The sequence below is a fragment of the Mangifera indica genome, chromosome 1 (genome assembly GCF_011075055.1).
Source record: "Mangifera indica cultivar Alphonso chromosome 1, CATAS_Mindica_2.1, whole genome shotgun sequence".
Taxonomy (NCBI): domain Eukaryota; kingdom Viridiplantae; phylum Streptophyta; class Magnoliopsida; order Sapindales; family Anacardiaceae; genus Mangifera; species Mangifera indica.
In genome coordinates this window covers 221702-236342 of record NC_058137.1, presented here as the reverse complement: position 1 = coordinate 236342, position 14641 = coordinate 221702, and the positions used below count along the sequence as shown (strand labels likewise).

Below are 14641 nucleotides of genomic sequence, written 5' to 3'. Positions count from 1 at the left end.
GATAAAACAAATTCTCCAGAAACAGGAATATTAAACACAATTTGGGAAATTCAGTGGTCTTCCCGACCATTTGATTTTCTAAAACTGTCAAAAATTCAAGCAATCAAGCCCTGTAAGTGAATCTGAATCTAGCAGCATTAATAAATGAAAGAGTTCAACAAGTAGACCAGCTTCTCTACCGACAGACCCCAATGGCCCAATCCAGACTAACAAGATTCCTCTAGGCTACACCACAAGAAGTGAAAAATTGAATTCGCAACTGCAGTACAAAAGAAAGGTTGATGCACGACCTGATGAATTTACCAACTTTTGACATTTCCTAACATTCTTATGAATCTTAACCTTGACCCGTAAACTATGAAAAGAGAACAGCATTAACAAGAGAAAAGAAGAGATAATTACTCCCATAGACAGGCTTCATGAGTTTATGAAACCATAACACGTCCAATCATCCCCTGGGTCCAACCAGCAGTTTCCTTGATCTGTTCATCCTCAGATTGAAGGCACTCACCCAGGAATTCAGGAAAGAATGCAAAGTCTTTAAATAATATCTTTGTGTTTGGACCAAGTGCATCTGCCAGATCACCCATCACTGCAACTGCAGCTTTAGTAACATTCTCATCCCTACATAACATATGAAGAAAGGCAGCAGACATAAGGACCATAAGACAAGAAAGAAATCAAACAAATAAACAGCATCAGAAGAAACAAATAATGAAGCGTGAGTGAAAAGGGGAAGATACCTCTGTCTGTCTCTGAATACTACTTCAATGAACTGCAAAAGATGCTGAGCATATGGCAGCATCACCACAGGCTTTGCATTCTTGAATCCTTGCAAAATACCAGAGTATGCTTCAAATATACTACGCCTGAGCTGGTTTCCATAATCCACCATTTCTTCATCATTGATGTCCAATTGGGCACAGGCCTTAGCCGCATCCTGCATCATTTGAAGAGTGGAGGGAACATACTTCTCAAAGTGCTCTCCTATTGCAAGAGCAATGTCTCCAAAGCAAGAAAGTATGGGAGGCTTCACAGACTGGTGAAGTTGACTACTAGAGAGATCATTCAATAGAAGGGACATGATTCCATCACAATACGGGAAGATCTTATCATCCAACGCACGGCAGATGTCACCAACTACCCCAACTGTGATAGAACAAACCTGATATTCCTCAGAGTTCTGCAATCCCATTTGCAAATACTGGTAAAAGTCAGGCATATATTTTGCAAATTCTGGACCAGTGGCATAAGCCAGGGCACCAATTGCAAGCATTGCTTCCTCATGGACTGTAGAACTACGGCAAGCAAACACCCTAAGGAACAAAACCATAATCTGGTCTGCAGCCTGGAGTACAATTGATTTGGTGCCATCTGTACTGCTGAATTTCTGGATAATAACCTGAAGAACACCGCATAGAGATGCTTGTAGATCTCCTTGCTTTTCTCTATCATCTGATGACATGATATGAAGCTGCAAAGTCTGATCTAACCGACTCATGATGGCAGGGAGCAGCTCTGCAATGATCTGAGATGTTTCTGAGATATTACAACATCTAACAACTTCATTCAATGTCTCATAAGCAGATGACCTTAGTTTTGAGTCACCTCCATCTGTACGATCAGCAGTCCTCAGAAGTTCAGCAATAACAGTTGTTAGGTAAGGTGAAAGAAGACAAGAGCTTGATTCATCATCTTCATACCCCTGGGCAAGATAATAGATTGCTCCACAAACCTTCCCAGCCACGTTGGGAGTATCCTTAATGCTCTCCAATAGTACTTTCAAAATTAGTTGGAGGTTATCAGGAGAAATCACTGAAAAACCACTAGCTGGACAGTGTAGCAACTCAAAAATCCGACTAAGAGTCCAAGCAGTTGTGTCCTTCACTTGACTGTTCTCATCCCTCATTGCATTTAGCAAAAACCCCAAACCTGTCTGGACTAGTGGAGCAAGCTTCTCAATGGTAGGACCTTCAAGCATTGAACCAAAAGCATATGTAGCAGCTTCACGACAACGCCAATCTGGCTTCATTATGTTAGCCTCCACAAAAGGCATTACAAGAGGCACAATCCCATCCCCAACAGTTCGAGCAACAAGACCTAGACATGTCCCCCCAGCCATGGATATATTCCAGATGCTATCATCCTGGTCCTGATCCTCTTCCTGCTTCAGCAAAGTTTCAAGCAACATAGGAACCAGAGAAGACTGAGCCTTCTCTATGAAATGGGAGTAGGTAGAACTGGAATCCCCAGTTTCAGGGTTCCCGAACTCTTGAAGCTCTATCTCCTCATCACAGATGGTGCTCCAAAATTCAATTGCTTGGAGGGCAACAGCCTCTTCATCTCCTTTTACAGCATTTGATGTTAACTCAAAGAGGGTCTGCATGTAAGGTTCAAGCACATCATAGTATGTTGATGCTATTGAAACAAGACACTCGAAAGCAGCCAGCCTAATCTCGGTCTCTTTTGATTTGGCTGTCTCACACACCATCTTCATGATGTAAGTCCGCTCCATCTCATTTTGGAAGTTGGTCTGAGCAAAATACAGTGCATTATATAAAGCCTTAGTTGCTGCAAGGCGTACTTCAGCACTATGCTCAGCAAGGTTCATGCCTTGGACAACAGCAGTGAGAACAGCATTCACTTCCTCTTGCACAAGATCCTCATGGGATATCTCCTCACAAACATATCCGAGAGTTTCCAGAGTTGCCTGTTTCAGTGATGCGGGACTATCTTGTTTGGTCATATTGGTAAGCAATGACTGAATAAGTTCACGCCACTGCTTTTGTGGAATCTCAATCGAAGCAATTTTCGCAATCACTTGAGCAGATGTGTGCCTTGCCTCTGGAACAGGGGAGGCAATAGTCCTTAGAACCAAATCTTTGATTTGGGATTTACAAGATATGTCAACCGCCATCCATTGCTTAACAAGAGCTTCCTTTGTACCGACATCTTTCGCATCTAAGGAATTCTTAAGCACGATACCAGCCAATCTACGGGATTCAGTAGGTTTCTCATTGTTGGCAAGCTCAAAAGACAAAGATAACAGGAACACTGGCAGATTTTGCTGTTGGAGTTGCCTGAGATTATTCTCTGCCTCATTACGGATATTTGCATCTGCTGATTGGGCAGCTAGTAGAAACTGAGTGATCTCTATCGCCATATTCCAACACAACCACTGCAATTAACATTTCAAAGATTAAAAATAACCATGAAAATAAAAACCGATCAAATCTTACCCTTAAAAAAACATAACGTAGACATCTAAAAATTATAAAATCACCACAAAAAAAAAACCACTCTCTTTTCAGTATGGTTACTTAAATAGGAGATTTTAAAGCATTCATCAATCAAATTACTCATAGAAACACTTTTCACCACACTACTTCAACAGTTACTCATCACACAAACAAAAGGAAATTCAATATCACCAATAAAACAAAGATTCAAAACAACATCGATACCAACTCTCCTTCATTCTATTATCATCATCAGCACGATAATATTCAAACAATCATAAATTTCAAGCAATATAACACAATAATCTCATATTAAATATCCTTAAAGTAGGAAACCAAGCAAATAAAATAAAATAAAAAACACAAACTAAACAGTGTAGGGCTGAAAACATAACGTACAAGTAAGATCCAGGAATTTAAACAGACAAAACCCTAATCAAAACATATAAACCTGACACAATAAACCAACAAACAATCAAAAAAAAAAAACGCAACAGATCTAATCATAGAACAAAAGAGTGCAGTAGAATACCTGAAATCGATAATAACGATAATGAGATCAAAGAAGACTAAAAGACGAGTGGAACCAAGTTAGGGTTTCTCCCGCGCTCTCTCTCTCTTCACGGTCAGTTTGAAGTTGAAGTGAGAGAGAAACGGAGATGAGCGTATTTGAAATTGAAAGAGTATTTTTGAATAGTTGGTAAGGGGCTGAAAGTGCAAATGTGAGAGAAATTTATGAGGCAAGACATTAATTTCGAATGTTTTTAAGAAGCGGGAGGGGAAAGGGAGGACCCATTTGTTAACAAAGATAACAAAATCAACGGGTAGGAATACGGGCAGCCGTTTTGCCTGCGCGAGATCACCCCAAAACCCTAGAATTTGGAAATCTCCCACGTGTGAACAGAAGGACGAAGCGTTTATTTGAAAATTTTTAAATTTTGGGGCCGGGCTCTTGTTTCTGGACTGGGCTTCAAGATTTGGAGTTATGGGCCTAATATAGAAACAAGGTTTTGTTTAGTTCTCTTACGAACATAAATTTATGGTTCGAATCAATTCAAAATCAAATAAGTTTAAATCAAAGGATTTGAGTTAGAGCAACAAATTGGGCTCAAATTGAATCTTATTACCAATTGAATTTGAACTTCAAGCTGATCTAGAGCTAGTTTTTTTAAAATTTAAACCGATCTCAAATTGAGTCTTGTTTGAGTTCCAATATTAAGTTAAAGGGTAATTAATTCCAAATACATATATAAAAAATTTGTAACAAAATTGAATCAACATAACCAAACTAAATATATGCAATACAATCCTTTCATTTATGGTTATATAAACTGTGTTTGAACAAGTATCAATTTGAGATCAATACTCTGATTACACAAATGAAAATCATTTCTACTATTAAATATTCATGCACTATATGATATACATCCAGTATGTTTTTTCACATTATCTCCAAAAGGCCTGCTACGTTTGATTTTGGCACTTGCTTGAACATTTGCAGAACAAACTTGCCTAACTGGGCTTCTTACACCGCAGATCCTGTGCTTCATCCGCCATGGCAGTAGCAATTCCAGGCCACAACCCTTTGGCAGAGAACACGATCTTCTCACAGCCCCTGGATTGTTACAAACGTACGGAAGTTTGTTGCTCAGGTTTCTGGAAACATTCATAACAGAAGATGCAGCCAAGGCAGTAGCATCCGGAAGAAACCGATCGATAATGTAACTTGGAGAAATACTATCACTGTGCTCTAAATTGAACCCATCTAATCCGTGACTTTGCTCAGCTTTTTCAACAATGTCGATGGCCTCTGTTAGTGACAAAACGTCCATGGCATTGGAGAAAACTTCATTATAATCATTGTCAATATCACCATCACAATCATCATCCTGATGAAGATCAAGTGAATGTTCTGCATTGGAAGAAGCTGGTTTTTGAGGATGCAATCTGCCTGGTGGCAATCTGAGACGAGGGGTGTCACTTTCGGGACTTTTTTGAGAGTCCTTGGGCCTGCCTGGAGCTTGTTCCCAACAGAATGGAATCCTGTGACCTGAATCTTGTAATTTGGGTTGTGAATTATTCGTGCAGCCACTTGGACGCCTGATTGATAAGAGTGGCGCATTGAAGTCTAGCATTCTGGGGCATTTCATTTGATCCAGAGACTTTGCCCTTTCTTCTTCCATAGATGTACAGAAAGCTTGTTAAATTTGTACCAATGTGGTTGAATGGGATTATAAAAAGAAAGTTTCAAAAACAGTTGAAACGATTGGGTTTCTCGTGTTGTTCATTATTAAGACTTAAATACTTTAAAATGCACACACGTGAGAGAAGAAAAATGCCCTTCATATGAGCTCGAAAATGGCCACCACCTGGCTTATCAATCACCAGATGAGGCTTCAAGCCTTAGTTTTTTATTTAGAGATTTTTAAGCCTTTTAAATGGTTGTTTGATTGAATGTTTTCCACTGAATTCACTCCCAATTATCTTCCCATTTCTCAAACAATTTTTTCTGTTATTTATTCTCTATACTATTTTTAAAATTACCCTTTTCTTAGGCAAGGATAAGGATGGATTTGGAACAAATCAAGCTTGAGTAAGACTGCTTTCATCTCAACTCAAATTCAAAAAATCTAGCTTTAACTAACAATACGTTGCTAGATAAGTAGCCGTAGAGAATGAATTAGGATTATTGGAGATGAATAAGAAGAAGAATCGTTAAAAAAAATTAGATAAGATGAATCTACTATCATTGTCAATGAAAAATCGATAGAGAAAATAAATCTATTGATGATCATCCAACAACTTAATCTATCTGAACTAAGACTATATCACAAGTTGTAAGAACAAAGCAAATGAGAAAACAAATCAAGTTTGGTCTTGTTTGAGGGAAACATTGAGCCGACTCAACTTAGATCCACCACCAAGATAAGCGGAAAGTTGGAAAAATTACTAGTGAAAAGGTGAAATGAAAAGAAGAGGAAGACGTTGAGATAAACATGAGTTGGTCTTTATCACAAGTCGTAAGAACAAAGCTCTCTATCTTCAAGGGAAAAAATCAAAGCTTGTCAGACAATATAACTCACAACATAACAAAAAGTTGCAATACATTGTTATGTAATCCAAAAAAGAAAAATACATTGGTAAACCTTTTGTTTTATTGTCATTTTTCATTTACATTGTTTCTTTGACCACCATTTTGGGGTTTTATAAGGGGCAGTTGTAATAGCACCAATACTTTAGATTGTCAATGGATCAAGTTCCATATCCCAGAAAACATATTTACATGTTCTTGCTCTTCTAACTTTTATTTCTTCCTTCTACAGTATCTCTTGTTTTTGGTTCTTTAAAGATCCAAATTGTGTCTACTATTTCAAAAACTAGAAATTTTGCAATAGAATGTTCTAAAGACAAAATTCTAAAAATAATTCACTCAGGCTGACATTAACCATGAAGTGGAAAAGACGAAAAAGAAAAGGGAAGAAAAAGGAAAGAGTTGGCAACAGATATATTTCCACTTAAAGAGGATGAAGAAATAAGACTAGCATGAACTTGAAACTTTCACTTTTATTATTCATCAAGCCTCTCCTTCACTTTCTTATAGAGTTCGAGAGCAAGGTCACAACTGGGATCAAGACAGAGGGCTGCTTTGCAATCTCTTTTGGTGGATATAAAATCAACCAAGGAGTCATGAAATGAAGCTCACTGAAGTAGTAGCAACAACAGATCAGGCTTGAATGTTATGATCTTGGAAAGCTTTGCCATTGTTTTGGCTTCTTTATGGTCATCCATTAGAACTGAAAAGAGATGCATCGTTAAGTATAGCCATATAAATGTGTACTGGACAACCTATTTCTACAACAAAATTGTACAGTTGACAATAAGTTTCAATCTAAACAAAAGGATTAATAACTACAGTAATGTAATTTACTTGTTGCCTTGTATCTGTATAAGAGTGTCCTCATTGGATCAAGTTATGTTGTCATACTAACATGACTTTTTGCCTCATCAAAATCACAGTATTTTGCACGCTTCTCATACCTAGTAGCTTTTTTCAAGGCCTTCTCTATCAGTTTAGTCATCTCATCATATACAACTTTGCGTTGATTTTTTAGAAAGTATACTTTTGCAAGACCCTCATGAGCTCGAGTATGTTTGATGTTGATTGCAATCATGAAGCAATCGACAACCAAATCCAGCTTTTCACAGTCTATATAGATATTACCTAAGTTATACAATGCTTACAAAATGGGAAAATCATTAACCATAAGAAACCTAAATAGATGTATATATAAGGCTATAATGTAGTATAAGATGATAAAATTGCTTCAAATTCATACTTGTCCTTTATGAAGGCCATCTGAAGCGCACCTTAGAGCTTCCTCATAAAGCTGAGTGACATGCATTAAAGACTTAGTATCAGTGCTTGAATTTGATAACATGTATGCTTTAAAGAAAAATGCTTCAAATGATCTCTGAATAACAATAGATTCCTCCGCCTTAGCCAACACTTCTTCATGATGAACAACGTCATACAACAACCACCTTTCATAAACAAGCCTCTCATACTTCGAAGTGGAATGATTTCTAGCTGACCGTAGACTACGTATAGCGGACATGTGAAAATTTAGACTGAAACATCAGAGAACAATAAGATAAAATTGGAAAAATATTAAATTAATAGGGGGAAATCTTGAAGAAAAAATATATTTCTTTTGTACACTATATCAAATGATTTTCACTTCAAATTTTGAAAAGAAAGTCCAAGAAACAAAGTCAGAGGCTATCAAGTTTCAAGAACTTATGCAACTTTAGAACAGTATGAAACAAGACACCATAAAAAGGTCTAACTAAAATTAAATCCTAATCAATATTCAACCATAACCATCAAAACTTTTTAAAGAAAAATGAAGCAGGAATGGATTGTAATAAAATTCGAGACACTTAGATTTTAGTCATTTATCGCATGGAATATGTTGAGGCAAGAGCTATGCTTTATCTTTCGCAAATGCCAGTCCATATAACCCACACACAAACATGTTATAACCCACAAAGCAATTTTTTGTACAACTAAACTATAAATAGATAGGAACAGTAGCGGAAAGCATTAAGTTGATTGAAGTTTCTATAATATTGATAGTTGAAGAAATAAACACATTTCATACTTACCAGAAAATAAGGAGAGACTGCCTAAACCATAAAAAGATCCTCCTAGGATCATTTGCCAACATATGATGCATAACAGCTAAACAACTAATATCATCAATAGAGGACCATCGATCATACAGTTGTATCCAACAATCAGCTTGACTCTACTATTGAACAAGTGGTCGTAGAGTATCTACCACTTTGTCATAATGCAGTTTCTTGTTAAACATTATGTAAGTTGGGTCCAAAGTCAAAATTGTTCTAACATCTTTAAGAGCTTTAAGCTCACAATTCAAAGTAGTTAAGAGTGACCTTAAAACTAATTATTTTGTTCATTTCTGAGATGGTTTCCTCAAAGTTGTTTTCCTCTACCAACAAAACAACCCTATACTTGTATGGATAAGAAAGAGTTCGATCCAATTTAGTTGTAGTCCTCAAATCCATCATCTTCTCTTCCCCAGTATAATACAAAGAACGTTCTTGATACATTCACCCAACTGGATTATAATCAGAAATGGGTGAGTTCATTAGTTTATATGTTGCATACTTGTGCCCACGCTTATACTTTGTCCTTGCGACACCTACTATAAAATCAATATGACTAGCCTCAACAACAGCCTTGAACCAACTTTTCACATCTTTATACTTATTCCTTTCAAGCATCACAACACCTAACTGATGAAATGCAAGTTGTTTCTGCCAACTTTTAGTTACACATTCCCTTAGACTTTCTAAAAGCATCACAATTGCATTTGATTTCATGTCTTCCTCCATAGCAATCTAACTTAAGAAATAATACAACAAAAACGAAGCATGTCTAACCATAGCCAATTTTTCCCTCACCTCTGCATTGGAAAAAATTCTCATTGCATTAGGATTGTGCATTGAACTAGGAAACTCTCTTAAAAGTACCTGCAAGCAAGCACCTACAAGAAGATAGGTAGTGTCCTCCAATCTGTATTCAATCAACAACACAACATCTTACATTTTGCAAACCAATGATGATAAATAAGAATCACAAGCTGACTTCATCTCATCATAACAAAACCTATTAGCAAAAGAAAGTAGCTCCAAAATAACATTTGGATCCAAACCATCTAACATTTTTCTCCTACTAATATCTCAGTAGTCTTCAATGCCTCCACTAAAAACTCATTCTGTGTAAAGTTTATCTTCTCCCTACTTGACTCTATAAACCCACCATACAACATTGTTTTAAATAGTCCCGATAATAAGGCAATATTGTAACACACACACCTAATCTTTTCATTTCCAACACAAAATGACATATCCTCATCTTCATCAGAAGTTGAACACTCCTCATCCCTCACAAAAATATTATCATCAAGCTCTCCTTTTGGTGTTCTCGTGCATAAACAAGGATCATAAATCGACTCAGGAGCATATTCGGAAACCAAACTAACTTTAGGACATTCAAGATTTCTTCCACAACAATCCATTGCATTGACGCCAATAAGTTCATCCTCTCTCCTGTCATACCTCAACCATACAACTAAAATAATCTTTGTGTGCACATCAACGACATGCTATCTAGCTAATCAGAGACTCCTCCAACAAATTTCAGGTTTCGACAATGCTTTAAATATCACACATTATTCTAAATAAATGCTTGTTTTCTCAAATTGGGGACAACTCTCAATCTTACGATACAAAACAACAAATGTCTCAACAAAATCAATGGATTTGAGATAGGACTCAGTCTGGGGCTCAATAAGATCTATAATAGGTAATCCATAAGGTAAAGCAACTTCTTTTTCGATACTTGGATTCTGGGTTAGAGATTGATGAGTTTGACTCAATTTTGGTCGAAGTGAATGAACTCTCAAATGGTCCTGAAGGTGTTGTAGTAACTTATCCCTAACACCTCCACCATTGCCGCCACCGACACCGCTGCTAGTGCTGGTGAGTTTGATGGCTCACACTTGGGTCCCTTTACAATCTTCTATGAATTTTAAACTACGCAATGTTATAGTAAATATATTGTGTTGCATCTTTAAAAAATGAAAAATACTTGAAACAAGCAAAAGAACGTATAAGTGAAAGATCTTACTGGTATTACCTTATGGCCTGCAAAAAACATCACCGTTTTTGAATGATTAAAAATGAAAAGAGAAACACAACAATGGGGATGCAACAAACTAAAGAATGTATAATGATTTAACTGTTTTTTTTTTTTTTTTTGAAGAAGAGGAATTCTTAATAGTTTCCCAACTCTTATTTTCCTGAAAAAATGGAATGGTGTTAAGAATATAAGGAAATGGTTCAAGTTGAAGACTAACAAACAAGAATTTTGCGAAGGAAGTGACCATTGAAACGACCACTCTTTTTGGCATCTTATAATAATTTATTACTTTTATGTGTTTCCTTTAAGGCCAATCTATCAATGATCTATCTAAAGTAAAGTCTTTTGTGTCTGTCTGTCAGTGATTAAAAGTTATGTTTAATGTTTGTGATTTACTTAGATGACGCGTGTGGATTATCATCCTGTTAGAAAGGAGAACCGCTAAAATCTCCTTTTCTTTGTCTTCCATCTTTATCTCTCTAACACTCGAACCCATCATTTTCAAACTCGGATCTCTCGCATATATTAGAGATCAGGGTTTTCTTTTCCATGCTTTCTTCATGTGCGTCTTCCCCATTTAGCAAAATTTGAAGGTTCACGTTGTTGTATTAAGGTTAATCTTGTCAACGTGTATTTTTTTTAATAACGATTTTTTTTCCATTTTATCTTTTTTTTTTCACTATTAATTATATATGTACCTATTTTAGATATATATATATATATATATATTTATTTATTTATATGTATTATTATGTAATTAAATATTATTTTATTTTTAATTTAAAATCACTCAATCACGTGATAACATATATAAGTGTATATTTATTTATATATTTAAAATAAATATACATAAATTTATTTTTTTATGTGACTTTTCTTTAATTTTTATAAACTTTTTTCATTTTAACGATTTTTTAATACTTAAATAACTTGTTATTATCAATTAATTGATTGAGCTAATCTCAATGTTAAATTGTTTCTTCAAGCTTCAAGAAATATTCTAACTAGCTTTTATTCAATTTGAATTCATCTTTATATAAAGGAATTAATTTGAAAAGTGTGATTTAATTTAAATGCACCCTAACAAGAGATTCTCTAACTAGCTTTTATTTAGATTCAATCCATCCTTACAGGAATTGATTTGAAAAAATTGATTTAATTTGAATGCACACTTCTTAAAGGAATTTATTCATATATAATATATGAGTAATATTGAGTGGCCTCAAGAAGTGTGGATAATACATAGAGTGGTATAAAAGTACATTTTTTATAAATATACACATGTAAAAATGTTAGATTCAAGTTGAACTGAGTTTGAATAGAGTGAAACTCGTTTTCAGAGGGGCTCATCTTGAACTTGGCTCGGGTTCACCAAATTTGTTTACTAAAATTTGGTTCCTTTTGTGGCTTGTGCGATATTGTTTAAAATTTTTTTTAATATATCTAATCTCCAACTTGTGATTAGTTTGCAAAAATATTTTAATTCGAATTCGGGTTTGAATTTGTATATATCAAACTCGAATTTGGGTTTAGATTTGTTTGAATAAATCTTGTGTTGAATTCAAACAAACTTGTTTTGAATTTACCCATGCGTGTAAGTCACAGAAGTTATATAAATAAGGATGAAACATGGATCATCATCATCATCCTTCTGGATCAGCCCACACTCCACATCACTCTAGTTTCCATGTAAGTTTACGTGTACAGTATCGATCTTATCCTCTTACTTAATGTAACAAAAACAAAATAACACAGGGATGATGAAGAAGATGGGCGTGGGGTATGTGTGTATATTTTTTTTATATTCCTTTTGTTGTGTTTGAACCGGCAAGAGGCTTTGGCAGCCACGTTCAGAGGCTAGTTTCTGTCAAGGCGCTTTAAAATTTTCTGCAAAATTGTTTGGATCTGAGTTAACATGAATGGGACTGCTTCAACTTTCATTTGGGTCTCGCTGACCGCACGGATTGTACTCTACTAATTGTGCATTCGGCTTTTATTTTTTTAATAAGAGAAACAAAAATCATTATAGCTTCCTCCTATTTGTTGGGAATAAGGGTTCAGATTGATGTTCCATTCAATTAAAATTCTCTTGCAGCTCCAAAAAGCCAGTTTGTCAGTGATTTTTTTCTTCGTTCTTCTACAACGATAACAGCTTCTTTTCTTATGAGATCGAATTGGCTCAAAATTTCCATTTCGGGCTGGGTTCAGATTAAGAGAGATCAATGGGCGGGCCGGCTCAAAGTCACTTGAACATACCCAATCAAGCTATTGTGACAAAAAACTCCAAATTTGTGGCCCTCTACTTGAGACAGCCCAAGTAATATGTTGGTCCAGATTTATGAAGCCCAATTTTCGATTCTTGCAGCTGAATTAAGGCAGAATATTTTTAATTTGATTCGGACACTTATTGTTTAGGCTTATGAAAATTGGTTTGAGTTGCAGAATAATTATTGAAAGAGGGAAAAGTTCCCCTCTGCTCTGCCTCTCTATGATGCTGTATTTCGGACGTAGTTTTACATGTCCACCAATCAAATCAACAATGATTCCAGACTTTTATTCATGTTACACTTTGAATACAAATAAGATAATTACATTATTCTAATTAGATAGAAATAGTTACTTTCCAATATAGATAATAGATTTGGTGATTTGTCGCATTTTAGGTGTTACCACTGAAGAGTTTTATTGCAAAACAATCCCCATTGATGTTTCCCTAGTGAAAACTAAGGTGGGATGTGCTCCAATTTACTTCATAATTTACAAGGTAAACCATAAAAAAGTATGCTAGGATGTAGAAATTGACTAACAGCACAATTGTAACAGTCAAATAAATCGATATACAAAGACCCATTGAATTTTCAATTTTAGTTGCCTTAAAAATTGACTTTGAGTAACATATTCAGAAGTTGGCTCTAATTTAAAGTAGCGTCTTCATACAGGATGCTAAAACAGAGCAGTCAATATATAATTGAGAAAAATGCACATATATTAATGTATTATTATTAAATAGGAGAATATTTGCTTATTTATTATAGCATCAAAATGTGACATGCCATGCCAAGGATAATATACAATCATTCCATTACTTGAAGACCAAATTTTCTTCCTCCAAAAACCCAAAAAAAAAAAAAGACCTTAGTTTTGTAAATCAAGGACAATATCTTTTAGAACAATTAGTTATAATGTAAAATCTCAAATATGAAGTCAGAAGATTTAGTTTAACTGCATACTCTGAATCTAATGATAAATTACAAGATTAATCTTCTTAGTGGTAGATTCCCATGTCCCAAAAAATTATAATCTCAATAAACTATAATGAAGGAGCAGCCTGCAGTCTTCTTCAGATGAAGGCTATATGCTAAACAGTCTCTGTGTAATATAATTATGTGTTAATCGTGACTTAAGTTGAACAAAACAACGTGATTTCATGACTGCATTTTAGTGTTGTTATAATATTGAATGACATCGATAAACAATCTAAATAAATAAATAATATATATATATATATATAGAAAAATTTGTCATAAGAAAATTACTATTTGAATGTTTCAGTAAAAGTTGAATTTGTTTTGCCTCACCTCTCAGCAGTTACAATTGAATAGACCGATATTCTTATATGTACACAAATGAAATAATTAATCAAAACTACTCTCCAATGATGGTTTTATTTCTTCATTAACGAATTTTTGCCTTTTTTTTTTTTTACCCAATGATTCAAAATTCAAATTAAGTTCAAACTGGACTCCACCTCTCAATTGTTGTCAAGCATCTAAATTGTTAAAAATTGGTATCTAGGTAATACTAAATTCTGGAATTAAAATAATTAAAGGATTAGTAGGAATTATAGGTAAGATGTAGCATTATGTATGGTCAGAGCCAAGTTTGAAAAGGAAGACAATATTATTCCTTTGACGTGAATAAAATATTTAATTATATATAATAATTTACTAATATGCTCTTCCATTCCAACCATGCATACGTATTGACAAGAAGACAGCTTAATATAAAAATATTTAGGGAAGAAGAAATAGGTATAGACAGCCCAGAATATACAATTATTTACCATCCAAACTTGGAAACCAACATATATTCCTGAAAATTAATAGCGGTGACCATTCGATGTGACTTAATTTGTTTGCTTTCAGAAGGAAGATAATATGTTCTCACTACGAAA

The 14641-nt window shown here is 34.9% G+C and overlaps 2 protein-coding genes and 1 pseudogene across 2 annotated transcripts; all 3 read right to left on the bottom strand.

Moving 5' to 3' along the window:
- Nucleotides 1-117: 117 nt before the first annotated feature.
- Nucleotides 118-4061, bottom strand: LOC123226680 (importin subunit beta-1-like). The gene is made up of 3 exons (XM_044651206.1): nt 3772-4061; nt 744-3178; nt 118-624 (listed from the first exon to the last, which is right to left on the bottom strand). The coding sequence occupies exons 2-3, from the start codon at nt 3161-3163 to the stop codon at nt 426-428; spliced, it is 2619 nt and encodes an 872-aa protein (XP_044507141.1). The 5' UTR covers nt 3164-3178; nt 3772-4061; the 3' UTR covers nt 118-425.
- A 467-nt stretch (nt 4062-4528) lies between these two features.
- On the bottom strand, nt 4529-5427 carry LOC123195659. Its single transcript, XM_044609478.1, has one exon. It carries the CDS (start codon nt 5420-5422, stop codon nt 4646-4648), a length of 777 nt encoding a protein of 258 aa, XP_044465413.1. The 5' UTR covers nt 5423-5427; the 3' UTR covers nt 4529-4645.
- A 1379-nt stretch (nt 5428-6806) lies between these two features.
- On the bottom strand, nt 6807-10396 carry LOC123222795 (annotated as a pseudogene).
- Between the last annotated feature and the right edge of the window lie 4245 nt (nt 10397-14641).